General features: G+C 42.0%; 1 protein-coding gene across 2 annotated transcripts; it reads right to left on the reverse strand.

The window, feature by feature from the left end:
- Positions 1-2472: 2472 nt before the first annotated feature.
- ptprb (protein tyrosine phosphatase receptor type b) lies at positions 2473-27041 on the reverse strand. 2 transcript variants are annotated; one of them, XM_079551505.1, is made up of 40 exons: positions 26654-27041; positions 25963-26362; positions 23061-23198; positions 22150-22290; positions 21808-22068; positions 21471-21737; positions 21200-21313; positions 20978-21124; positions 20237-20354; positions 20021-20166; positions 19031-19297; positions 18899-18957; positions 18624-18828; positions 18453-18550; positions 18213-18378; positions 18016-18140; positions 17799-17943; positions 17451-17720; positions 17205-17368; positions 16980-17121; positions 16804-16904; positions 16557-16722; positions 15971-16243; positions 13196-13474; positions 12606-12755; positions 11384-11523; positions 11167-11303; positions 9765-9871; positions 9575-9680; positions 8387-8467; positions 7984-8001; positions 7824-7905; positions 7660-7750; positions 6303-6379; positions 6100-6234; positions 4479-4601; positions 4245-4408; positions 3115-3250; positions 2886-3006; positions 2473-2780 (listed from the first exon to the last, which is right to left on the reverse strand). In XM_079551505.1, the coding sequence occupies exons 1-40, from the start codon at positions 26726-26728 to the stop codon at positions 2758-2760; spliced, it is 5958 nt and encodes a 1985-aa protein (XP_079407631.1). In that variant the 5' UTR covers positions 26729-27041; the 3' UTR covers positions 2473-2757. The 2 variants fall into 2 exon arrangements, with proteins under 2 accessions (XP_079407631.1, XP_079407632.1); XM_079551506.1 differs by lacking the exon at positions 23061-23198 and having other exon boundaries at positions 2474-2780.
- Between the last annotated feature and the right edge of the window lie 58 nt (positions 27042-27099).

Raw genomic sequence — 27099 nt, forward strand, 5'->3', positions numbered from 1 at the left:
CAGCAAGCCTCTTTTTTGCAGCAATGGTTTAAAGTACAAAGACTATTTACTATAATTTTTAGAAACAAAACAATAGCCATACTCTGTAGAAATTATCATTGTAGCAATTTAGCCAGAAGCACTCTTTTGTGTTGACTATCAGTACTAACCAAGCACTTCTTATAATGAGCATAAGTTATATTGCTTTTAGAATCTACTCTTTGTACAGACCCATGTAGGACAGCTCTCATTGTCATTCACACTTTTTAAAGGAACAGGAATTGTGTACCAAAGCTTGTGACACAGCACCACTGAGCACACGGTGATGAAGGTCAGTGAAGCTTTTCAAATGACACATGAAAGTGGTCCTGGTAGATGTGTGCATTCTCATTTCAAAGAATCTTACTGAGGTCAGGTCAACAGTGTTAATGTTTGGAGGGACATCTATGTGGAGTCGTTAGAGACACTTGGGGGTTCATTATGAGCATATTTACAGTTCACAGTGCTCACACAGTAACATCAGCAAATGCAGTAAAATGTCTTGTGCGTAAGGTTTTTTTTTTGCCGTGAAGTACAAAGTGGTCTGATGTCTTTCAGAGTTTTGAGCTCTTCTTCCGTGAAAGAAGTTTGTTGCATAAGTCTGGGCTCACATCCAGCCATTCTTTGACCAGGGTCGTTTACGAAGTCACAAGTCCTCAGACTTTGACTCAACTTTGTTCACTGTATAAATAAAAGGCGACTACTGTTGCTACTATCTCCAAATATTATTTTTATTTAAGGTACAACTCCGAGATCCCATACAGTATTATCCGTAGCACTACCTTGCATTAACAAAATCTCAGTCATATTTTCCGCTCAGGTTCCCCTGTAGCATCGTGCTTATGGGGGTGACTGTAGCACTGTAGGGCTGTTTTCTGCATCTTCTGCAGCAGGACCTATTTTATATATCTCACTCAAACTTTAAATTTGTAACAATGTAAAATTGTGCTCAAAATGTTCAGAACAATCTTTACCTTTCTTGACCTCAGTAGTAGAGCAGGCCAATGTAGCAACGCACTGTAAATACAGGGCGCCTTACAGTTGATCTGTATTTCAAGTTTAATGTGTGGAAGTGATATGATCATATTTCCCCCTACCTCGTTTTGTATGACCGTACTTCTATTTGTTATTTATTTTCTTATTGCCTGTGGTGCGTCGGTAAAGGCACAGTTACAGAGGAACACGACATGGGTAAAAGCCATTGTATTTCTGTGTGACTCTTGGACCATCTCCAAAGAAAGTGTGTGGTGTAGCCTTAGCTTAACTGTAGCCGTCTGGTTATCATGGGACTTGACACACTGTTCAATATTGTCCACATCTTTTAAAGCCATACAAGCTGTGTCCCAAACATCACCGTTCTCCTCTAAATGTTCAGATATTTGTGTCACACTGTCTATAATGTATTTGGTTGATATGTTTGAATAGGATATGTAGCAGTCTCTCTCTCTGTATTCATCATTTCCATGACCTGTCTTTGCTTCTTGTTCACTGCTCTGTTCATCTGAGAACTCTGACCAGGTTAGCTGCTTGACACAGTTTTACATGTAACTATAGTGCTGGATAGAGACCTAAATAAAACACTTTTGTGCTAACCCCTCGTCTCGCTGAGTATCAAGTCATTTCTCAACATATTTCAGTATAAAAGCCGCCTGGATTGGTTTATGTATGAGGGTTATGTCCTTTCAATTGCCCTCTAGTTTTTCATTAAAATAACAAAATCCCTTGATAATCTCGGGCTGAATGACCTCGCTGTGGACAGGGGAGAACCGTGAATATCGAATGACTTAGTGAAGTGCATTGACCCTCTGTGACCCACACAACACAGTATGATAAACCATCAGTTATTGCACAAAAATAGAATCACTGGTTAAAAAAATAGACGTGTAGCAGAGAAATTATTATAAAAAGAAAAACCCAAAGACCTGTGTTTTTTTAGGCCTTCCTCTAACTAGCAGACTGGTCTCTTCTGCTACACTACACAATGTGCAGTTGTATCATTTCACTGCGACTCCATCTTTGTGGTGCTGCGTGGTTTACTCTGGATGGACTTAGCCCCAACTGGATGGCAGTTGTATGTGGGTTACCCAGTTCTGCTGTGGCCCCTCTCTGCCCTAGATCAATATGGAAATCTTAAAAGTTTGAAATTGGTTTCAACAAACTTCTGAACAGTGCAGTGTGTTTGGTGACAAACTGAGGTCAGTGATGCAGAAAGTGCACTATTACTTTAAGAAAAAAGGAGTCTTATTAGTTGTTTATATGAAATTTTAATTAAAGCAAGCCCAGTAATTGCACATCTGAACATGAGTATAAAACAGCTACAGTGTAAAACGACATCATTAAAAATAAACCAATCCTCGATATAAAAATTATATTATAATTAAATTATATAGGGTTTCCCTGTACTTTGCCTTAATAGTAAAGAGCTTGTTGCTCAAAGAGGATAAACCACATTCTTCATATTATAAGAAAGTATTTCACCAATATTTACATTCATCAATACGAGTAGATTTAAATAACAGCTTATACTTTATGTGGCAATGAGAACTAAGTGCATAGTATAAAAATAGATGACGACATCTCACAAAAGATTTGAACTCTATCAGCTTATAGCATGTTACAGCCTTATGAAATACTATACCTTATGAAAAGTCTTTTTAAAGATAATTTCCAATCAGCTATTTAGAATTACATCAAATACTGAGAAAAACTATATCTTGATCTTGATGCATTCTCATCTTTTTAACGTTCAGAGTACATAAAATCTGAAACAGAACAAACAAGGCGTTAAATGAAAGTTAAGACCATCAAGTAATATCTACTACAGTCACATTGTCTTATTGTGCTGGGAATGCACTGGCCTGACTCACCGCGGCAGTATTCAGGGTTGTAGTTTTCGTATATTGGGTACAGGGGGTTCTCCTGTTCACTGCGATGCTTCCGAGCCCGAAGAACATCTCTCACGCACTGGTGTAGGAAGGAATACTGGCACTGGAGAGCACGAATAAGCACCACATTGCAAAGCACATCACATGGAAAGGTTTTGACTATAATAACTGTTTTATCTATTTTGTAATTTTGTTCAGGAGGCAACATTACCTCAGTCTGCACCATGTGTTGGCGATGAAGACGGCTGTCAAACACACAGCCGTACAGGTCTATGGTGCCTTTGGAGTCCAGCTGTTGCAGAACTCGGTCCAGAGCAATGAAAGTCCCAGTGCGGCCAACACCGGCACTAAATACAATAAATACAATAAAGCCTGTTTTACAGCTGCACTTTATGAGAGAAAATCTTGATTTCTGATAAATGTCTTGAATATTGCAAAACATATTGTGATATTTTGCTAAACCATTTTCAACACAGTGCACTCCATTAAAGCAGAACTAAGTAACACGTGTCCCTAGAGGCCATAAGCGCTACTGCAGGTGTCGTAGTATGTTATGGTTTTTTACTCATTAATTGTCCACAAGAGTAAATACTACGCTGACAGAAAAGACAAAAGGAGTGAGGGATATTGTGCATCCAATTACACAATGGAGATAATTTTTGTCACTCAGACTTGGCTGTAAACACTGCTAAAGTGGCGCTCGCCCGCAGTTAGCCTGCTAGCTTCTTCATGATTCCATTAGTGTGTATTGGGGCTTCGGGTCAGAGCAGGGAAAGCTGCAATTGTGGTTTTCTGGCCAGAGACACCGGGGTCAATGAAAGACCCCCCAATCATCCCATTAACACCTGTATTACCCACAGAGGGACTACGAAAAGGATATATTAAAGGGACTATACGAAGTTTAAAAATGTTAAAATGAAGTATTTTCCTCCCCATACATGTTCCAGCCTAATGTGTAGAATGAGCTCAGATCTATTCACCACAACTGCCTCTAAAATCCTGCACTGTTACTCAAAAAAGGTGTTAATTCGGGTCCGAAGTGCCGTCATGCACAAGCTTAATATAAAAGCTGCAGTTACACATTAGACCTGAGGTGGCAGTAGTGAGTATAAAATTACCAACTTGCATCTGGTCCCTTTAAGGTAAACACATTACTTAGTTCTGCTTTGAATGTAACCAAAACTTTTATTAAATTATGCCCCAAAAATATTCATATATTCTTGTAATATGGATAATGTGTGTCATCTAATATTGTGATGAGGATTAGGGAACGTTCTATCGTGCAGTCAAAATGTAAAGGGTTTGTATTTTACAGTGCACTAGATATATTTGACGTAGTACCTGCAGTGTATAACAGTGGCTCCAGTGCTGGGAGATCTGTCCACATAGTCTCTCACTGTGCGGACAAACTGGATGAGAGACTGAGTGCTTTCTGGCACTCCGTGATCAGGCCAGACGGTGTAGTGAAAGTGACGCACCAACCGCGGGTAACTACAGCTGCTGTCCTGTATGCGTACAGAAATATCGCATGAATAAACATACAGTATTACTGGCGTAAAAGGTGTCGGTGCTTACAGAAGTGATCCTGAACTCTCTGATGGTCCATTCGGGCAGCACAGACTCTGACAGCATCTGAATGACCAGGTCCCCATAGTACAGAGGCTCCCTGTCTGCAGGCCAGTACTGGTCACACTTCACCTGTAAAACACAGGCTTCCAAAATCAGTCCTCTGGTTTCCACAAGTACATTAAAAATCAAAACAAAAACATTACACCATTTTTTCAACAATCTGGTATTCTATTTTGTAAAAACGACCAGCAGTCGGTCAGTCATTAGAACATAGCTGATCATTCTCCGTCGGGCCTTTTAACCTCTTAACCCGCACCTGAACCCAGTGCATTTTCTCCAGTTCAGCTTTACCCAAATCAAACGCTTCTGGAACAAAGTGTACCAACAAAAGAGCAATAAGAATGTACCGGAAAAGCAACAATAAACACAACAAAAAAGAGCCGAAAACATGAAAAAAAAACACACAACGAAACCACGACAAAAACACTTTAAAAATGTGACATAACCGCGGTGACAATGCAACCTCCCTCGCTCTCTCTCGGTACGGCTGCATTTTTTGCCTTTTTTTGCGAACTGCATTTGTGGTTTCTGTGCTCCACATTGTTTTACTGCATACTTTTGTATGTCTTTGCCGTGTTTTTGTGGGGATCGGTGGATTTTTACTTTGAGAGTCCATAATGGTCCTGAAGAAAAGCAGCAGCTTATCAGCAAAAAATATTTGAGACCTACGCATTTGTTCTTCTGAGACACTGAAGAGGCACCAAGAGCCCCCCACACCTGCAGCACAGTGGAGGCGTCACAAGAGGAGCTACAGGAAACAAGGCAGGGGCAAACGAGGAGGTATCCGGGCGAGACTCACAGCTGAGCCACACATGCCTTCTATTGTTCTGGCCAATGGACGTTCACTGGAGAATAAAACAGATTAAGTGCCAAGCTCTTCACAGAAGATGGTGAAAGACTGTTGTGGAGCGGAGGGAGCTGCACAGGAGGAAGAGGAAGGAGGAGGTGGAGCTGACCAGTGCAGGACACCACGCTCTGAAACAGGGACAAACCCAGAAGGCGCTGCACCGTTTCAGAGGATCAGAGGAGACAAAGTACAGCCAGCCTGGTTTCCTATGGGTGCTACGATTTCCTCTACCTCCAAGAACATGCTGGGCCAACCTTAATCGGAACTCCCCCTAGTGGATGGGGTTGGGAAATGCTGTCACATCTTGTTCCTTTGTTACTCAGTGCTCTGGCTATGAGTGCTGTTACAGTTGATGTAATTTGAACGAATCCACTCAACTCATATTGCGCTACTTCATGACTTCAAAGTTACCTTACATACAACCATTTATGACCTGCCTGACTGCCTCTAGTGGCTGAAAGGTGAACGCTCATTTGCAAATGAGGGCCATAACTTGGGGGCCACAGCCACTTCTATCCATATGTAAAATAGATTCTTTTTTCTGGGACTTTCCTGGTTAAATAAAGGTCAAAATCAAAAAATGTGCTTGGTTAAGGTGGGTGGTAAGAAAACTCCCTCTCACAATAAACAAGAGACATTTCAGGAAGCTGGGGATGGACTCTTAACTACGTGGGAGAGAAATGCAGTAAAAAAATCTCTCAAACTCAGACACTGCCTTACCCGCCCTTTCTCCACGCACTGCGTCACCATGACAACGTTGTAGACCCCATGTTCCCACACCATCCTCCAGAAGTCGTCCTTGGTGCCGGGGAGTGGTCCCTGGGTGGCGATGTACTCCCTGCGGTAATTGTTACCCTGGAAAATGAGACCAAGTGAGCGTTTGGTGCTTGTGCCGAGTAGAGCGCTGGCTGAGGAGAGTGTACCGGGATGTAGCTGGCATTGATGTAGTCGGAGCAGGGGTCGTCCTCCAGGTAGGATAGTTTCACTCTGGTGGAATCATCTAAAGAGTGGGAGAAAAGACTTGAGAATAGAGCTGGTGGGTCATTACCAGCGCATCACATTCCAGAAATTGGCAGCAGTTACACATGATTACTTTTTATTTATTCCACAAGCCTACAGATAATGACATTTAAATAAACTTCAAGCGTAAAAGAGAAGAGATACTTGTCAATATCAGTGTCCTGAGATATGAGAAAGAAACACAGTTAACCTCTTACCACCAGCCTTAACCGAGTGCATTTTCTCCAGTTCAGCTTTACCAAAAGTTTACAGCCTATAGGCCAGCACCTCATTTGAAAGCTAAGACCAACAAAACTGATCTAAACAGATCTTTTTCCTCGCGTTGTTGCCATGTCGTCATCACATTTTTCACATACTTTTTCATCTAAATTTTACCCGTTTTATGACACTTTTTGGATGAGTTCTTGTTACTTTTTTGCTGCACTTTCATGGCTTTTTTGTCAGAATTTGTTGCTTCTTTGTTGCTTTTTAGTCACTTGCTCTTAAAGGTGCTAGATGCAAGTTTGCCATTTTATACTCACTACTGCCACCTCAGGTCATACATGTAACTGCAGCTTCTATATTAAGCTCGTGCATGACGGCCTTTTTGAGTGACAGTGCAGGATTTTAGAGGCAGTTGTGGTGAACTGGTCTGAGCTCGTTCTACACATTAAGACATGGCTGGAACATGTAGGGGGAGGAAAATACATAATTTTTTATTTTCTGCTTATAGTCCCTTTAAGTGGCATTTTTTCGAACTTTCACTGCTTTTTCGTCATGTTTTTGTAACTTTTCTTTGCTCCTTTGTGGCTTTTCTTGATCACTTTTTGATGCTTTTTTGTTGCGTTTTCATCCTCGTTTTCTTCTCGCTTTTGTCGCTATTTTCAAGAAGCTTTTAGATTTGGGTAAAGCCATACTAGAGAAAATGGTGGGGTCAAGAAGTGAAGTCAAACAATTGTTTATTTGTTCACAATTACGATTTTATATGATGTTGATGTTTACGTTCTTTTCTTTTTCTGTTTTTTCTTTAGGTTTGCCAGATCCTATGGGCAAAATCAAGTTTGCACTAAACCTGAAAGAACTCTCTCTTACTTAAATACTTAATACTTAAATATACTTAAATCACAGCACTTGCTTTGTGCCAAGTTGCAAATAAGGAATGGCATGTCAAGTATTGTGTCCTTCTCCTCAATATGCAGCTTAGCAGTTGTTAAACAGCCATGAGCGCATCCCTTCCTTCATGTAAATAATTTCCCTGTAGTGCTTTGTGTCAGTCCTTACACGGCAGGATGTTGTTGTATCGGTTCTTCCCTCGGTTCTCCGGCAGCCGCGCCAGGTCCATGCTCTGGTTTCGGCCCACATCCTTCAGATCCTAAAGACGAACAACCCACTCTGTTTAACGATGAAACAAAACGGAGCTGCACCGTGAAATCCACAGTGCTCACCTCAAACTCCTCCGACAGCAGGTAGTTAGAGTCGGCCTGGAGTTTGTTCAAGTGAGACTCGTAATGACAGGCTTTGATTGGACTGAAATGACAGCGATGTAACTACACAAGGAAGTGGTGCAGATGAAATTTAAAGTATTGTAGGATTATGTTTAAGTACCTGGTGACACGACGATTACTATAAGAAAGAAACACAGACATTAATGCAGGTTTTATATACTGTATTCTGTATAACAAACTGGATTACATTCTCATAAATTATAGTGCCACTTCATCCTTTGGACAGAATTATAAAAGACTTTTTTTAAACATAGCCATCCACAAGTGTTTTTTTTAACAACCAAAGCTCTCACATTAGAGCTTTGTTTGTTGTAAAAATCAACGAAAAGCAGTATAAACGGCTGCTCTGTAAATATTTGACTCTATGAATGATGAGGTAATCCACCAGAGAGACGACTTTATTGAGTATTTCACGCTCTCAACGTTGGGAACAAATCCGTCTCTGTCTGTCTCCATCGTACACACCGAGGGGAGATTACAGAGGAGTGATCAGTCACACTCACCTCCGGACTCCCACATATATCCCGGATGTGGGCACCTCCTTCCACATGCTCATCCGCACCACCGGGTTCTCTTGCACTGCCCTGCAAAAGCACCGCTCGACTTAAAAAAACAGCACTGGATTTGTCCTATAAAGATTATAATCCAAATCTACTTAGCCACAAGTGAAAACAAAAGCTGGATTTTTAAAATGTCAATAATCCGGATCTGGCACCATAAAAAATAGACAGTGGGAGGAAAATGTATGTAAACGATTTGGACTTTCTCATATTTCTGCCTAAATTGGTTATAAACTGTGGTCTGATCTTTATTAAAATCATAAGAATGAGTAAACCGTGTCTGCTTAAACTAATACCACCCAAATATTTACATTTTAGCATATTTTTATTGGCCAGGGGGTGGAATAAGTACGTGAACCAGGAATCTCGCTGAACTGCAGCAGTTTTGTAAAGAGGAATGGTCCAGTACTACTACAACTACAGAAAAGCAACTGCAAAAGAAGGATCAGCCAACTATTTAATACAGGGGATCACTTAGTTATTCCACACTGTTGTGAATGTCTCAGGTTTAAACTTGTAAATTCATTTTTCTATTGTTGATAGCAAGTTGTGGCAGCAAAACAGCCCCACACAATGACTCTCCTGCACCAAACTTCACAGTGAGCATAGAGTAAAGATGCTGATGTGCTGTTCATTTTGTCCTCCACACATGACATTGTGTGTTCCTCCCAAACTGTTCAACTTTGGTTTGCGAAAGAGCACTTGGATGCTCCGATAGTTTGAGAGGAACACACAACGTCATATGTGTAGGAAAAATGGAACAGCACATCAACATCAAAACCCTATCCCCACAGTGAAGTCTGGAGCAGGGAGAATGTACGCTATATTGGTGTTTGTTTGTTTATTTGTGGGCTTCATTGCACCAGCAGGATAATTTGTCCCCGGCTTTGGATTGATCCCAGTGAAGCAACAAAGGTGCAGAGTCTGGGAATCTATCTTCAGGTCTTGAGCCACAATCTTGGTCAATATTTCCCAGCTGAAGGATGTGGACTAATGTCTATTCTGAGAACATTAATGCTAAATCCAGCAACACAATACGCATAGACAGGGAAGAGAGTTTTATCCCTTAGATAGATCTAACAATACCATTTCAGTATATACATTAAAAAAAAGGGTCTGATAACAACATACACTTTTCGCATCCTCTGTCTGTACATCAGCAGAGCCGCTACAGCCACCATCACACCAATTAAGAACATCCCAGCGCTCAGCCCCTCCACCACTCCTCCCAGAGGTTCTGTCAGGAAAACATGAGTAAACAGGAGTCACTGACAAGAGCATTTCAAAGGAGTGTGTTTTGGTTTTGGGGTTTGGCACATACCTGCATGAGTCCTCAGAGGTGCAGACAAGTACGAGTCCGTGAACAGTGGCTGGGGAAACTCTTTGTGGTTTTCATCAAAGAGTCTGGTGAAAGCCCGTATGCTCAGCCTGAACAAAAGTCAAAGTCACAGTGTCTTCAGGAAGTATTCATACCCCTCTATTAATTCCTATGTCATTATGTTGAAGTCTGAAAAGGTCCAAATTATCTTGTTATTATTCCTAACCTCTTACCCCCCACCTGGACCGAGCACGTTATCTCCAGTTTGGCTTCACTCAAACTAAAAGCCTCTTGGACAAAAAAAGCGAGGATGAAAACACAACAAAGAAGTGTCAAAAAGTAAAAAAAAAAAAGTAAAAAATGTGACAAAACAAAACAAAACAAATATGAAGCGCAAAAGAAAGCAAACAAAAAAGCAACAAGAAAGTGACAAAACAATGATGAAAGTGCAGCAAAAAAAAAGATAAAAACTCATCAAAATAGTTGCAGAAACGCAAGGAAAAAGATCACTTTGGATCAGTTTTGTTGGTCTTAGCTTTCAAATGAGGCGTTGCACTGGTCTATAGGCTGCGAGCTCCAGTCGAGAAGCTTTTAGATTTGGGTAAAGCTGACCTGGAGAAAATGCACTCGCTTAAGGCGGGGGGAAAGAGTAAAGAAGAAAAACACACTTAAAAAAATTTACAATTAACAATTGCAGTACAATTTATTCAATTCAACTTTATTTATATAAGTGCCCTCCTCATAAACGGTACCTTTGTGTTATGGGCAATGAATCAAATTTGTCATTGATCTATGTTCAAAAACAGCAACGGATAGGGTTTTAACCTCCTATCCCCCTTAACAAGCACATTTTCTCCAGTTCAGCTTCACCCAAATCTTAAAGCGTCTTGACCTGAGACTTTACAGCCTATAAGACAGTGTGACGCGTCATTTGAAAGCTAAGACCGACAAAACTGATCTTAACTTTTTTGTTGCGTTGTCGCCACGTTTATGTCACATTTTTTAAGCGTTTTTGTCTTTTATATTGTCACTTTTTTGCCGTGTTTTTTTTTTGCCGTGTTTGGGTTGCTTTTTTGATGCTTTTCTGTCCTGTTTTCATCACTTTTTGTCACCTTTTTGTTGTGTCTTTATCACTTAAAAAAAAAAAAAAAAAGTGCCGTTGTTGCTTTTCCGGCATGCTTTTGTCACTTCTAGTTGCTTTCTTGTCACTTTTTTGTTGCATTTTCATCCTTGTTTTTGTCGCTATTCTTATGCTTTTGTCAAGAAGTCAAACTGGACTAATTAATCTCAGTTCAGGCGGGTTTAAGAGGTTAAGTCATTAAATAAGACCTTCTGAATCTAGTGTAAGGACATTGAGGCATCCGTCCAGTGACTCACTTCGATCAGAGTGCTCAGTGAGTTGTACCTGTATGAAGTTTTAGCTTTCAGCGGACCGTCGCAGAAGCCGCCATAGCCGTCATTCAAGATGAAGTCGTCATCGAGGTAGAGGTCACAGTTTCCTCCCAGCCGGTCCCCTCCCGCACCAAGATTCACCTCCACCACCTCCCAATTCACACAAGGAGTTATCAGCCTTCATTCAAAGCGCCTGTGCTGCTCTAACCACGGATGGAAGTTTGTCGCACCTGTCCGGCAGAGGCCTCAGAGTCCTGTGGGCAGCGGCTGGGGAAGTACGCCGTCTGGTAGGCTCTGACTGATGAGTTGCTGACGTAATCGCGATATGAAGGCATCGGGTGAAGCTGCTCAGGCTGCAGAATCTCCTTGGCTGTAAAAGTGCACACAATCATTGAAGTTTGTTACACTTTTGGAGACGTTTTACATTTACTCCGGTACATTTATCTATTTGATTGCTTTGACAGTGCATCTTAATGAACAGACATGATGAGACACATGAACCGAGCGCATTTTCTACAGTTTGGCTTTACCCAAATCTAGAAGATTCTTGAAAAAGGTGTCAAAATAGCAACAACAGTGAGATGAAAACGGGAATGAAAATGCAACAAAAGAGCAAACAAAAAGTCAGGAAAAATAAAAATAAAATGTGACAAAAAAGTGACAAAAAAGTGACAAAAAAGTGACAAAAAAGTGACAAAAAGTGATGAAAAAGTGACAAAAAAGTGATGAAAAAGTGACGAAAAGGTGATGAAAAAGTGACAAAAAAGTGACGAAAAAGTGATGAAAAAGTGATGAAAAAGTGATGAAAAGGTGATGAAAAAGTGACAAAAAAGTGACAAAAAAGTGATAAAAATATGTGACGAAAAAGTGACAAAAATGTGTGATGAAAAAGTGATGAAAAAGTGATGAAAAGGTGACAAAAAGGTTACAAAAAAGTGATGAAAAAGTGACAAAAAAGTGACAAAAAAGTTATAGAAATACGTGACAAAAAGTAACAAAAATGCGTGATGAAAAAGTGTCAAAAAAGTGACAAAAAGTGTAGAAGATGCAACCACAAAAAGCCACAAAAAGTGAGAAAAAGGAACAAAAAGCCACAAAAGAGTCACAGAAAAGTGACAAAAGAGTGTGATGAAAACGCAACAAAAAAGCGATGGAAAAAAAAGTGACGACAACGCGGCAACAATGCGAGCAAAAAGATTTGTTGAGAGGGGTTGTGTAGATCTGAGCTTTCAAATGAGGCACTACTTTTACTGAAGAAGTAACAGTATTCCTATTACATCACCATTAAAATCAGACTTTTACACTCAAACTCAGTCACAGTAGTATTTTCACTCAATAATTGTTTTCTCTTGGTCATTATCCGATAACTGCTTTGTTATATTAGTTATATTAGTTATATTAGTTATATTCTGAAACAAATATACAGCTACGACTATGGGTTAAAATAATTACCTTCAGATTCAGCCACGATGACAGAAAAGTATCGAATGGCTCCATTGGTATCACTGAACCAGGAGCAGTTGAAGCGGAACAAAATGGAGGATGACGTGACTTTTGAGGACTTCTCAGTCACACGGACAGAGGGACTGGGCACCGGGGGTCCTGAGGGGAAATGATGTAACAATAACATGGTTTCAAAAGGGTTTTCACATTGTACTGTTACAAGATATGTATTACATGTCTTTGTGAACATGTAGATTTACATCGATTTTAGATTGTCATGTTATGTAATGCACTCAAGATGTCGCACGCTTAATGCACTTAGATTTGTCGACAGGTCTTGGACACAACAGACAAAAAAACATCTCTAGTTGCAAAGAGAAAGTAGTGTCAGAATCACCGACACAGAATGAGTGTAATAAAGTGCGGCATATAGTGATAGTGGATAGTATGTACTGTTATCTAGACCCCCTTTCTATGTCAGTATTATTCAAAACATTAAAAAAATCGACTTTATTATCTATATAGAATTGCTATTTCACTCTACAAAGCTCCGATAAATGCCCTGAGCCTGACAAACTGCGTAATGAGTGTGAACTCACGGTCGATCATGGTGATGGTGGAGTGAGAGGCCGGCGCACTGGTCTGGCCTGCTGAGGACACTCGCACTGTAACAGAGTACTTTCTGTACGCATCCAAGTGGTCCAGTGTTACCGTGGTGATGCCTGCAGCCAGCCTCAACGCCGAGGTCAGCTCCCCATCATTGTGGCGCCGACACTCCACCTCATAGGAGTCGAAGTCCGAAACAGGAGGCACCCAGGAGCAGGAGACCGACGAGGAGGACAAAGGGAAGCAGTGGAGGGACTTCAGCTGAGTTGGACCTGTGCGGTACCAAGGACAAACAGGGTTAAGAAGAGTATTTGCAGTATTACTCACTGTCTCCCGGGCCGTGCTGATAAGACCAAAGGAATATCTTCACGAGGATTTATGTAAAAGGACAAAGAAATAAAGGCAAAGGACACATTTTCACACAACACCATTTGTCAAAAAAGATAAAAATCATCCAATAATCTAACCTGTGCCCCTTAAAGGCACAGCATAACATTCTGGATTATACTAGGGCTGCACAAGTAAACTTTAGCAAATCGAAATGGATGTTTTAACTACTGCGGTAACCAAACCTCAAGGGGCTGATTTTTTTTTTCCATCCTGCCTTGTGCCTCTAGCATTTGATCAAGCCTCCATTCCTTTGGCTGCTGGCCAATCAGAAGAGGCTGCAGAGGAATCAAGTTTCGCTGCGAGTCAGATTAGGTCACGGAATTATAATTTTATCGCGGAGCAGGTCGGGGGGTCAAAAAAAGCCAATCGCCTCCGGTCATCGCCGTGTCTAATTACCTTACGCCGCATCTAATTCTAACATCTTTACAGATGATTTTTGATGTAATTATGAGGAGGCCATGTGTTCTCCCCAGTGAACGAGAGGGTCGCGTCCCTACGCCTTCAGGTTGGGGACATGTCTCTCACCTTTGTCTCGGCCTTCGGGCCCAACAGCGGTGCAGAGTACCCAGAGAGGGGTACTACAGATGCCGCTCCGACTGGGGACTCCATTGTTCTACTGGGGGACTTCAACACCCACACGAGAGAGTGAGAGAAGTATATTTACAGCTCAATGGTCAATTGCTTAAAAAATATAACGTACGCTATATAAAAATATTAAAATCGCAAAACGAAGAGCAAAAACTGTCAGAATAAAATTGCAATTAGGTTTTTTGTTGTGCTTGTGCAGCTCTAGATTATACCAGCAATACACAACATGCTCCTAATGACCGGCTAGACACAGATAATGCTATTTTTGCAGTGGGTAATCATAGAATGGATTTGGATGTGGCCCTAATCTACTTAAATCTCATATTTGGCTGCCTTTACACAACATTTCCATGGAGACGAGCTGGAGACGTCTCCTCTCCCAGTAAAGTTATAGAGTCTTAGCATGAGCTTGAGTAACAAGCTTATTAATGGGGATTTTGAAGTTTCCTGGTTTTGCCTGTGTCCATGCAAATATAATACACTGCTTTCAGTTTCCTGGATTAGCCAATATCCAGGTAATTAGAAACCAGGATACTCTCACTGGGATATCCCCAGTTTCCAGAATACTGGTAGGCTCGTTTCTCACCCCTGCAGTGGGCATGTGCGAACCTTCGAAACAGATACAGCAGAAACATTCTGATAGTATCGGGAACCATAGCCTTTAAAACTTTGTATCTTGTAAAAATAAACAAAACATTGCAGTAAGCTTTAGAAAACCACTTTTTCGCTCTGCTGTAGCTCCAGTGTCAGTCAGAGCTGCTCTCAGACTAAACTGTTGGGACTTTGCCCAAACCTGCACTGTGTTTTTTCCACATCTCACGTCTATCGCTGAAGCTGTGACAGAGCTCTACAGTTTTAATTGCTTTCTCGGATGGTTCTTGTCTGTGTTTAGAGAGACGTCAGAAAAAGCCACGTGTTAGCAACATTGCTGAAGTCTTTAGCGCAGCACTGTATTTGTCATCAGCCCTGTTCCTCTTGGGAGCCTAAATGTCCAGGATACTACATGCTCATGTAAACAGGGATATGTGTATCCTGGTTTCTCTGCCGAATGTGAACATAATATCCAAATTACCGTCATAACCACGATATGAGTAATATCCGGGATACTCGAGCGCATGTAAACACACACATAATCAGGTCTTAGGAGGGCTGAGCCGCTCACGGCAAACACAGATGTCTGGTCATATTTTAAGGTCTTTTTCAACATTGAAAATATCTGTAATGAAATAATTGCTTGTATCTTATTCTATTTATTGAGTGAAATGTTATGTACTGTGGCTTTAAATATTTTGCCACTGCGCTGTCGATCCTCGCTCTGTGTGCAACGTTATATTTCATCTTACAGCTACAACCCAAATGTCAGAGCTGTGTTTCAAAATGATCATTGAAATCCTTTGAGGCTGAACTCTGATGAAAAACACTGGCCAGATTAAAAGTAGGTCATGCATATTTATAAGTGTCCTCAATTTTCATTCCTTTGGGTGATCAGTTTTATCCCTGTAGCAAAAGCCTCACAGGCAAACAGCATGTGATTAAAACTGGCAGACAACTCTGATGTTCTCATTTCCTCATCCAAGCCTTTTGTTATACTGCCCTCTTGAGGCAAAGCTACAGACGCAGAATTATGCTGGCACAACATTAACAAATATTTGCCAGAAAACATAATGATTTGTATGCATTTCTAACATTTTGTTTTCTCTTAAACCAATAGAGCTGCTGCTGCTGCTGCTGCTGCTGCTGCTGTTGATGACTGAATTGTGTAAAGTTACATTGCAGAAAACTCAACCTACTTGTCCGAACACTGCGCTGGATTGGCTGACTCCGGGTCACTGGCCCGACTGCTCCCCCACTCACAGTCACTAGAGAAAAGTTGTACAGTCTTCCAGGAAACATCCCGCTCACAATGGCCTCAGTCATGTGGACGGGGGTGACGATCAAATGGTCTGGAGGACTCCACTGTAAACTGAAGTTGTTGTAGTCACCAGCAGGACCAGCCCAGGACAGCAGAATGGTGTCATTTATTGGTCCTTGTTTAACAGAGAGGTAGGTGGGAGGGTCTGGAGCTGGGAAAATATCACAAAATCAGTACAGCATAGTGGAATAATCTAAAAGGATTTTCAAAACAGTCATTTCAACTGGTGTGACATCGGGACCCTCCTTCTCCACCAGTCATCATGACCCAATTAAAAATGTTCATTCTAACCCATGAAACACTGCGCAGTTTATTTGGTTTATGTAAAAAATGTATTTCCCCACTGATTATTGTTGATGTGTAAAACTGAAATCTTTGACACAATATGGTTCTGTACCCTACCTCTGGGTCCCAACCCACCAGCTGAGAACCACTGATTTAAGAAATTAAATAAAAAGCCTTACAAGTCCGCCCCGGGGCAACAGCACGATTGGACAGTTCTCCACTGTGTGTGATGACCTCCACGTGATAAATATGACCAGGAATTAAACCTGAGAAAGTGTGACTAATATGGTCGGCGCCCACTGTTTGAACTCCCAGTGTTGCTCCACTTGAATCATAAAGAAGCACCTTGAGGCACAGGGACAACATTAAAAGGCGAAGACAGCAACCAGCTCATTCAAAACATCCCTGAGTAGAGTGTGTTGATACCTGGTAGCTACTCCAGCCCCCCTCGCCATGCTGCCAGCTGACAGAGAGCCGGTCTGTATGACCTGAACTCTGAACATGGAGGGATGACACTGGAGAGGGCACTGCATGAAACATCAAAAAGAGTCACACGTTTGACCAATGGTTCACAAATAACAAAGTAATTTAAGAATTCAGACCTGTTCTGGCCAGCACTGAGGAGTCACTGCTCATGCCCCCACTCCAGCTCAGCACCTGCAGTCTGTACAGACTTCCCGGAGTGAGGCCCAAGAACACATAGCTCTCTGAGGTCGGGCTCACTTTCAGCTGATCCACCAACTCCTGCATGTCCTATCCAATAGTTAAAGAAAAAAAACATTTATGGCTGCTGATCTGGAGAAAGGATAATAAAAAAAACAAGTTACATGATGGTCTTTTCTGTTCTCTGCAGCCTCCTGTCTGTTGTTCTCAGGAACACGGTAGAGGGACAGGTTATAGATATCAACATGGCCATCTGAAGGACGCCACGCAAAAGAGAGAGACGAAGTATTGACGGAGGCCACTGTCAAGTTGCTGACTGCTGAGGGGCCTGTAAGTAAAACGGTTCGTCGATAATTAAAACATAGTTCCTAATGTAAATTTTGATCAAATACAATTTCATTGAATCTCACGTGTTTGTCCTTCAGCCATTGCCTCCAGTGATGGGATGCTCCCGCTCAATGTTACAACTCTCACTTTGTACCACTTGCCAGACGTCAGGCCCTCCAATCGCTCACGATGAGTCTCCATGGCGAGAGTCCGATTGATAAGGACTGAGCCATTCTGGTCCAGCAGCTGCAGCCTGTAACTGTCAAACACACCCACAGGCCTCTCCCAGGAGACAGTCAGGCTGTGCATCGTGTGGTCATTATCGGCCTGAAGAGCCGTCACACGTGCCGGGGCTGGATGATAGTAGACAGAAAATAATATTTGGTATGCATAAATCTGCTACTGTTGTGTGTGTGCAAACTACGGCTCACCTGTTCTGCCACTAGCTGTGCTTTTGCTGCTCAGTTTACCACTTTCTGACCGGACTGTAACGTTGTAGATTTGGCCTGGGATTAGGTCCACAAACTCCAGTGAGGAGACGTATTTCGGCACAGGACGTTGATCAATTAGAGTAGTCTACCATCAAGATCAATCCCATGACATTAATGACAACATAAAAATGGAAAAGGGATTGCAAAAATAGATTACCTCAGTGGACAGAGACACAATGTACATGTCTAGGTCTCCATGTGCAGGCGTCCAAGAGGCAATCAGCCCTCCAGAAGTCGCCCAAGATGCTGGCATCAACTGGAGCTTCCTGACTGCACTGGGAACTGAAGAAAGAGACCCTCATAGAGTCATAGGCTTATGTAAATGTTAAGAGAAAACTGTAAACATTGCTTTACCTGTCCGTCCCTCAACAAACTGTGCTCTTTGGTATGGCCCACTAAAAGTGGATACTACTATTTTATACAGTCTGCCAGGAGTCAGAGATGTCAGATGGTGACTCTGCTCATTACTGCTGAGTGTGACTGGGGGGAAAACCTGCGTGTCGTTGAAGAGCAATGTGACCTGGGAGCAGAACACGTCTTTAGGTGTTGGTTTCCATTGCAATGACACATTTCAAATCCTTTAATTCAAGTCACCTCATAGTGGTCTACATCTCCTAAAGCAGGGCTCCAGCTGAGAGTTAGATCATCCATCCCGGCACGGACCACAGACAGATTGTCCACAGCGGCAGGAACTGGACAAGACACATTTATGTAAGATCTGTAGACTAAATGAGTAACAGCTAAAACGTGTTGTTTTTGACTCACAGGTGCGTCCATCAGTGGACACGCTGCTGACGTAGTCGCCACTCCAGGTTTCCACGGTGACGGTGTAAAGTCGTCCTGGTGTCAGAGAGGAGAAGACACAATCGTTGTGTCCGGCGGAGACGCTCTTGTTCTGTAACACACTGTTGTTGTAGAGGATTCGGACCACGTAATGATCCAAGTCTCCAGCGGCATGGCGCCAGTAAACCTACAGAAGGAGCATATTTAACATAACTATGTAATTAACTATAATTAACTTCACTATATGATGTAAGTACCTTCAGGAAGTCGTCTCTCGCAGAATGAACGGCTGTTGGATTTTGCACAGTGGCTGGCTCTAAAAGACACACTTTATATGAAGCCAAATAACAAGTGGTGCAGAAACTCTCTTTCACAGTGCAGGAACTTACGGGTTCGGGCCTGTACAGTTGTAGCGTTCTCCAGACTGCCGCTCCGTGTCACGACTACCACAGAGTAGAGGCGCCCAGCCACCAGAGAGCTGAAGGAGCACTCCAGGGTGGAGGAACGGGAGACTGCTATCACGTGAACAGTACGACTCCTGTCCTGAAGACGGACTAGGTAACTGTCCACTGTTCCAACCGCCGGATGCCATGCCACCTGCAGGACATCTGACCTTCCTCCACTGGAGGACGTTACCTCAGACACACACGCCGGCACTGAGACAAAATAAATGTTTTCATTTCAATTATCACAGAAAAAATATATGGCGCCGCCAAAGTATCACCAAAACCAAATCTAAAGATTAAACCAGGTCTAAACCAGGTTCACCAAGTCCAAAATGTATCAAGACTCTTGGTGCCGTCAGATGATGGTGATGGTAGATACATTAGCGTTGTGAACTTCATCAGCCGTTTAAGACTTTACAGACCCAATTGCAAGACAAAAATACAACATTTGTTTTTGTTAAACACTAATGAGGTGGTGTTACAGACATAAACTGACAGTCTGTCCTGAACAGAACTGGGATATTTTGTAGAAACACAATAGGCACTGTGGCAGGAAGGTGTGTGTGTGTCCGCAGGAAGTCTTTGAGTGCAGCTCTGGGAGGGTCTGTGTGTCTGGAACATTCCATTCGACAGTTTTGGCATTTCATCCATTGTTTTACGACCCCTCTGATCTTATCACACTCGGCCCAACAGCAACTTTTAGATGTTATGAAACTATCATTCTCTACATAATTTAAAAGGCAATTCTTCAGTACGTTTTCAAAACGTAAATAAAGTACACTTTTACAAATAAATGGAAAGAAAAGTGCAAAACTTTGTAGCTGTAATATTGTACAAACTGCATAATAATGAGCTGCTGCTAAAAGAAGAAGAAGGAAAAAAAAACTCAGCACAACCTTCGTCTGAATGTCTGAACTATTATAAGCAGCTGACCTGTTCGTAACTCCAGGTTTGTGGATATGGATTGGACTCCTCCACTGACTGTAGCAGCCTGCAGCCTGTAGAGAGTTCCTGGTGTCAGGCCAGACAGTAACAAAGACAATGAACCTGCTGGAATGCTGTGGTTCTGCACCAGAACTCTGCAAAACAGATTAAATCAATTTGAAAATCTCACTATAGCTTGGTATTTCAGAAGACCTTGAAACATACCTGTCCAGTAGCAAGGTTAGCAGGTATGACTCCACATCTCCAGGTGGTTTTTTCCATAAAACCTGCAGAGTGTCCACTCCGGAACTGCTCAAGCTGACAGTCTTGAGTGGCATGGGAACTGTTGGTAGGACAGTAAGTTTCACCATTGACTGTGTAAGTAGCCACTATTGCTACTTATACAGTCAATGGGTTTAGCGCTAGTACAGTGGGGGTGGGCAAATAACATTTTCAAGCGGCCACATGACTAACTTAACTTGCTCCCATTGCAAAATGCACTAGAATCATACACTGTTCTCTGTGCTCCTTAACACGCAGTTTTGTTGTATTTTTGTTATTGTCTCTTCTGTCCGGCCCTCAACTCTTTCCATTTTCCGCGCCAAAACACATAACGGTGTATCAAAGGCACCATTACCGTCCCCTGCCAGAGTGGGCTCTATATTTTTCTCTTTCATTTTTTTATTTTTTTTAATTTATTTTATAAAGCCAGGTGCTATATTGGAATTATTTCATAAAATTGGTACATGCCATTTTATAGCATGTTGCACCTGATTTATCATTCAAAATGTTATCTAATGAAATGTAATTGTGACGCAAATATACAGTAGGCTATAAATGAGTTTGCAGTGTGTCCATTTAGTATGTGTGCTAACACTTGAATCAGGTAAATCAAATTATTATTATTATGAAAATGGCATTATAGTGCAGCATGTTTGTTTTATGCTCAGGAAAGTAGCTACATACCTGTCTTTCCCGCGACAGACACTGAACTGTTCACTGGCCCACTCCTCGACATCACTGTGATGGTGTAGAGCCTCCCAGGAGTGAGGACATTAAACGTGCACTCTCTCATATTTGCCTGCACCTCACGAGTGTCCACAGTCATGTTACCTTTTAAATACAAAACCAAAATTTAAAAGTCCAGCTTTTGTTTGATATCTTGTTAAGAACTGGTTAGATGGTTACCATGGTGAATAATCAGGAAGTAGCCATCTCGTGATCCTGATGGATGGGTCCACATGACACTAAGAGATGTCTCATCAGCATGCCGAATATGAAGGTCCAACACTGGAGCAGGAGCTGCATAAACAGAAACATTGAATCTTTTAATACTTGTATGTATTATTATAACCTCAGAATATGTACAAAAAGCCAATACAATACAGCCAATATAACTAAAGCATGTGATTGTTGAGGCATGTCGCCTGTGGGTGGTGATCATAGTCATTGCACTTGCCTGTAAAGCCCTCACAGGCACTTTCAGCATGGAGCTCTCCGCTTTCCACCCTCAGGAACGCCTTGTAAACTCTCCCTGGGGTAAGACTAGTTCCTGAGAAGGTGAAATTGACTGCTTCACTGTTGATAGTAGCGTTGACTAACTGCTGGGTTTCATCAAACAGAAACAGTCTGTAACCATCCCAGAGACCTCGAGGGGCAGACCAAGACAACACAAGGCTCCCATCAGAGGAAGGGGACAGGAGTAGCTCAGACACTGCTTCTGGGACTGAGGACAAACATATTTGTAAATAAATGCAATAAGGACAAAGAAATGCATTAGGAGATTGGTTACTAACCTGTCCTTACTGTAATTTCTGATTGGTTTGACAGTCCTTGACTTGACGATATCACAGCTACCTTATAGCTGGACCCTGGGGTGAGCGTATCAATGTGGACCTGAGTGGCGTATGGGGAGAGGGAAGTGCCCCAAACTCTGCTACCATTTGCCAAGACGGTGATGATGAGAGAATCCAAGTCGCCTTCAGGCTGTTGCCAAGACAACCAGAAACACGTGCTGTTCCTGTCATTGAGCGTGATGTTGGAAACTGCTGCAGGAACTGAGGAGAAACACAATCTATGTTTGAAAAGCCACTTAAAGGCCTGTAATGGTGCTCAGTTTGTCCAGTGTCTAACTCTACCTGTTTGAGCTTCAATAGATGTGCTGTTTTGCAACTCTCCAGACTCGGTTACCATTGTGATGTTGTAGAGCCGTCCTGGCGTCAGGTTTTGGAGTGTATATTCCATCACTGTGCTCTCCAGTGTTTCATTTCTTATAAGATCTGAGAAAAAAATACACTTTACAGATAATGTATGTGTGGGCCTATTTTGCACAGGGGTTCCCAAGGTGGAGAACAGGACCCTGGGGGTGGCAAAGACCTGAGCTCTGCCATTATTTCAAGATATAAAAAAATATAAAAAAAATAAAAATGCTACTTTATTGATTTATGTTGTAATTAAGTATGAGTTTCGGTATGTTTTTAGGGTTTCTGGTATAGATTTTTACTGCTGATGTAACTGTCTCCCTGGTTGAGGATATGTTCATGCAAAAAACATGAAATAAAATTGATCCTGGAGCATCATAGAGGTCACTGGGATGGAAAGCGAAGGCGCCATGCTAACCTCCCATACAGCCGTTGAGTCACTGAAAGGTAAAATAATCACTAATTTGACTTTTCCCTCAGCAGAAACAGTTGCATAATGCACCTTTTTATATTGCAAGTGCACTTGAGATGATTTGAACATAAAATAGACGAGATCATTTCTGCCATATACCCAGCGACATTCTGGGTCCTATGGAAACAAACAATTCTGGGGCCCCTACATTTTTTATGTACATACTTTTTACACCCATACCTATTTGTTAGTCAAAACGGACTTAATACACACACTGAGTGCATGAGGGGCCCTACGCATTTAACTTATGCAAAAAAAAAAAAAAAAAAGGGCCCCTCTTCAGCCTGGGCCCTGGGAGTCATCCTAACCTTTCACCCTCTTAGCGGTGCCCTTGCGTACCCGTTCACCACCCTTTGGCTGGCTGAGGAAGTCGTACCTGGCAGGTGTGGACTGTGGGCACGCTCCCACAGCTGCAGCCTGTAGCGCTGTGTCCGGCCTGGCCCTGCCTGCCATGAGAGGCCCAGGCTCCGGACAGAGCTGGAGGTGATCGCCAGCCCACGCACCGCAGATGGGCCTACGGGCACACAAGGTATGTGCTATAATGACAGCAAGCTATAAACAAGATTGTTAACTCTTTACAGTTATCACATTTATTTCAGTATGTAGCCTTGGCTAAGCAGAGGTGATAAATTAGTGAGACGTGGAACTAAAATGTGTTGGCCTCGATGGTCCTGTTGACCTCGATGATACTGACTGGAGCTCTTTGATGTGGGCGAAAAGTGCTATATAAAGTGCTATATAAATTGACAATGTATCACCTGCCTCTAGTTGAATCTTTACCAGACCCCCCCTCCACGAACCTCGAGCCAAAGGTAGTCTACTGTAGTGTAGACATATGATGGACCAGTATTATTGCAGAATACATGCAATAATCCCTGCATTTAAATCCCTTACCAGCATCACTTTGTCAACCACTTATCTTATCTTATCTTATCTTATCTTATCTTATCTTATCTTATCTTATCTTATCTTATCTTATCTTATCTTATCTTATCTTATCTTATCTTATCTTATCTTATAATGTAAACCTGCACTGCTAATAACATTTTTTGTTAAAAGTCTGTTTACTTTATTATTTACTGTTTATACTTTTGTTCCCACAAAATCCTTGGTTGTCATTGTACATAAGATACCACTATTTTACAATTTGTGAGATCAATAAAGGCTCTCTTGTCAGTAGTTTAACAACTTTTCATAGCAACAGTACCAGTGCAGAAAATACATGAATTAGCTTTCCACGTTCTACCAGATCCAAACCAGATCTATGTTCAAACCACGGCGCTAAACCAGGTCTATAATTGGACTGACTAAGGTTACTTGGGGGATATTTGAGGAACAAAGCAGAAACATTGGGTTAGAGGGCAGGCTATAAACTATATGTAGACCCAATGTCTTAATATATGTGTGATAACAGTGACATGACAGAGGAATCTTAGGCTCAATTAATGAGCAGCAGAAGCTCAAATGGAAGATTGTTTGCCCTTTGATACCAGGATGAAGAGCTCAATCTAATTGTGTCCTCGGGAAACCACTTAACGTGCTACATTGTGGCCATGTACCTTAAGTTTCTGTGTTTATAAAATATTGTATAAGTCTTGAGCCTATAGAGATTGTTCTTTGTCATTTGAGATACAGTATCTTACTTCAGGGAAAATATTCCAACTCGGTGAATGTGGGCAAGTATAACAACAGAAATGTGGTTTGGTAAAGGTCAATGTAGCAGACAGGCTTCTGAGATAAGAGGTCAAACAAAGCAAAAATAAAGAACAGAGGAGAGTTTGTAGCTGCTGAGAAGGTTACTGTCGGGAGTGCACCAGTAACACCCCGTTTCCTACACATACACCCTTCCTACTGCTTCCCACTGAACAAAGAAACCAAGAGGGCAGGAAATGAACCCTGAGTTTGGCCGCATTGGAAATACACACTGAAGGCCCAACTTCTGTTTTGGACAGAGGCCAGCTCCAACACACACACACACTGGTGCATGCTTTAAGCGCTCTATCAGTCTCTCTCAGCAGGGCCGCAGTTCCTGCAGCTAATCACTGAGTCACAGAGAGGAAAGCTCCATGGTATGAACTCAGAAATAGCCCTGTTCCAAACGTCTCTGTAGGATAAAGTAGAATGATTGATGAAAGTGCAAGTGTTCTTGAGCTTTGTATTCACCAATATAGGTTTCAATTACAATTGACAGGAGACAAACGAAGCCTCTTATTGTTCACTATGTCTGTATCCCTTAATCACACAAAGGGTGAGTGTGGTGGAGCGGTCACATCAGAGCAGCTATGGAGCCAAGACAGAGCAAAGTCTGTCTCAGTGTGCCCCAAGCACTGCGAGAAGTCATATCTAACCGGCAATTAATACTGTATATTATTTTCTAACACAGGCTACTTTAAAGGGATTAGATGCATGTTGGTCATTTTATACTCACTTCTGCCTCCTCAGGTCTTACGTGGAACTACAATTTCTATATTAAGCTCGTGCATGACGGCCGAATATACAACTTTCTGAGTGACAGTGCAGGATTTTAGAGGCAGTTGTGGTAAATAGGTCTGGGCTCATTCTACACATTAAAGGAATAGGCCATCGTTTTTACATACTGAGTAATGTTCTTGCCTTAGCTTAGATGAGTTAATTTGTACCTGTCTAGTCTTCACGCGTGCCTTCAGTCACGTAAACACAGCACAGACATCGTTAGCATTTAGCCTCTCCTCCTCTCCTCTATAGCGCCAAACGAGGTGAAGATAGAAGCTACCAAGCCCTTCCACATTTTCCCTATTCAAATATGTTTATATGAAATATAGTTACACAAAATTAAACAATGTGGATTTTCTAAGCGGATTAAAAGGGGAACTATAGTGTAAAGCGTAATAATAACAGGAGTACTTCGACATCCGTGCAGTAATATCTTCACTTTACTGTGTGGACGCTGAGGTACTCCTGGTACTATTACGCCTTCCAATATAGTTCCCCTTTTTATCCGCTGAGAAAATCAATATGTTTAATTTTGTGGAAGAGCTTGGTCGCTTCTACCTTCACCCCCGTTTGGTCCCATAGAGGAGAGGAGGAGAGGCTAAATGCTAACAATATCTTTGGTCGTTTTGTGTGACTGAGCGCACGCACAAAGACCAGACAGTTACGCATCAACTCATCTAAGCTCAGGTAAGAACATATCTCAGTATGTAAAAACGGAGGCCTATTCCTTTAAACATTAAAAATGAAATATGGTCTGAACAATAATGTCATAATGTAGTAGAAGCAGTTGCATGCTGGTCACTCACTGGTGTGGATGGTGATGTTGTGCACCTTCCCGTCTCTCTGCTGGTGGATCTGCAGCTGGTAGGCAGTGCCTGGCTCCAGGTGATTCAGTTGACAGGTATAAAGCACTTCACCATTACTGCCTCTGTAGTTTCCTCCTAGTTCATTTTGTGCCAGATCCTCGTGTTTTGTGTCTGTGAGTCCATGGCTGTTTGTCTGATTGGTTTCTATCTGACTTGTTTCTGTTGTCCTCAGGCACTCACTGCCGTCAGTGTCAGCCTCTGGAGATGTGATGTTAAAGGAACAGTCCGGCCCAGGAGCGATGAGCGTGAGTGAAATGTAGTCCTGTCCTGAGTCTTGTTTGGACACATGAAAAACACACTCATCGTCTGGTTCTTCTGTGTGAACAGGACTGATCCAGGTCTAATATGGAGAGACACAGTTACTCCATCAGTATCTCCTATCTCAAATAAACAGAAGTACTACAATTGCCAATAGACTGTATACATTCACATATACAATAGAATCTAGACTTTTTTCTTTCATCTGGATGGTGGTGATGATTTTTTTTAACCATACCAATCACTTTACCATAAATTAGTACATCATCATTTGATCAATATGGATCATTTTGACCGAGCCTTACTTTTGTAAATGCCACTGTTTGACCTCCTCTTTCTTCATTGCTTTAAATGTTAATAAATTGTAACTTACTTGGAGCAGCAGCAGCAGTATGGGGAGCAACAGACTGCGCAGACATCTATTAGCTTTACATTTGAGCATGGTCATCCTTCAGATTCACACGAGGAGCGCACATCACCATAATCAAGAGGTACAGACGGTTCCCTGAGATGTGTTCACAGACAGCAAGTCAAAAGCCTGTCCCTCTTCACTCGATCCAAAAGTGTTTTGAACAAAAATAAAACAAACTACAAACAAGCCTCCTTCGAGTTTTCAAGTCATGCAGTCCCAAAAGACGAAACAATATCAGTTTTATTCTTGTTTTCTGATCTTCGTGAAGCCTCTCACAGTCTGCTGCCCTCGACTCAATGTTCAGTTCTGCAGCTCAGTCCCCCACGACAGTGCAGCCCTCTTCCTGTCTTTGTCTCCCTATAGTGTCAAAGCTGGGAGTCACTAACGGACTTCCTCAATCAAACCAA

The sequence above is a fragment of the Gobius niger genome (assembly GCF_951799975.1).
Source record: "Gobius niger genome assembly, chromosome: 2".
Lineage (NCBI taxonomy): Eukaryota > Metazoa > Chordata > Actinopteri > Gobiiformes > Gobiidae > Gobius > Gobius niger.

What these genes read in the sequence shown, in the direction of transcription:
- ptprb (XM_079551505.1), bottom strand. Translation starts at nt 26,728, where the DNA reads ATGACCATGCTCAAATGTAAAGCTAATAGATGTCTGCGCAGTCTGTTG. An exon ending in CCACAGTCCACACCTGCCAG is followed by an intron (nt 22,291 to 23,060) that starts GTACGACTTCCT and finishes TTTTTTTCTCAG; the next exon opens with ATCTTATAAGAAATGAAACA. An exon ending in CTTCCTGATTATTCACCATG is followed by an intron (nt 21,125 to 21,199) that starts GTAACCATCTAA and finishes TGTATTTAAAAG; the next exon opens with GTAACATGACTGTGGACACT.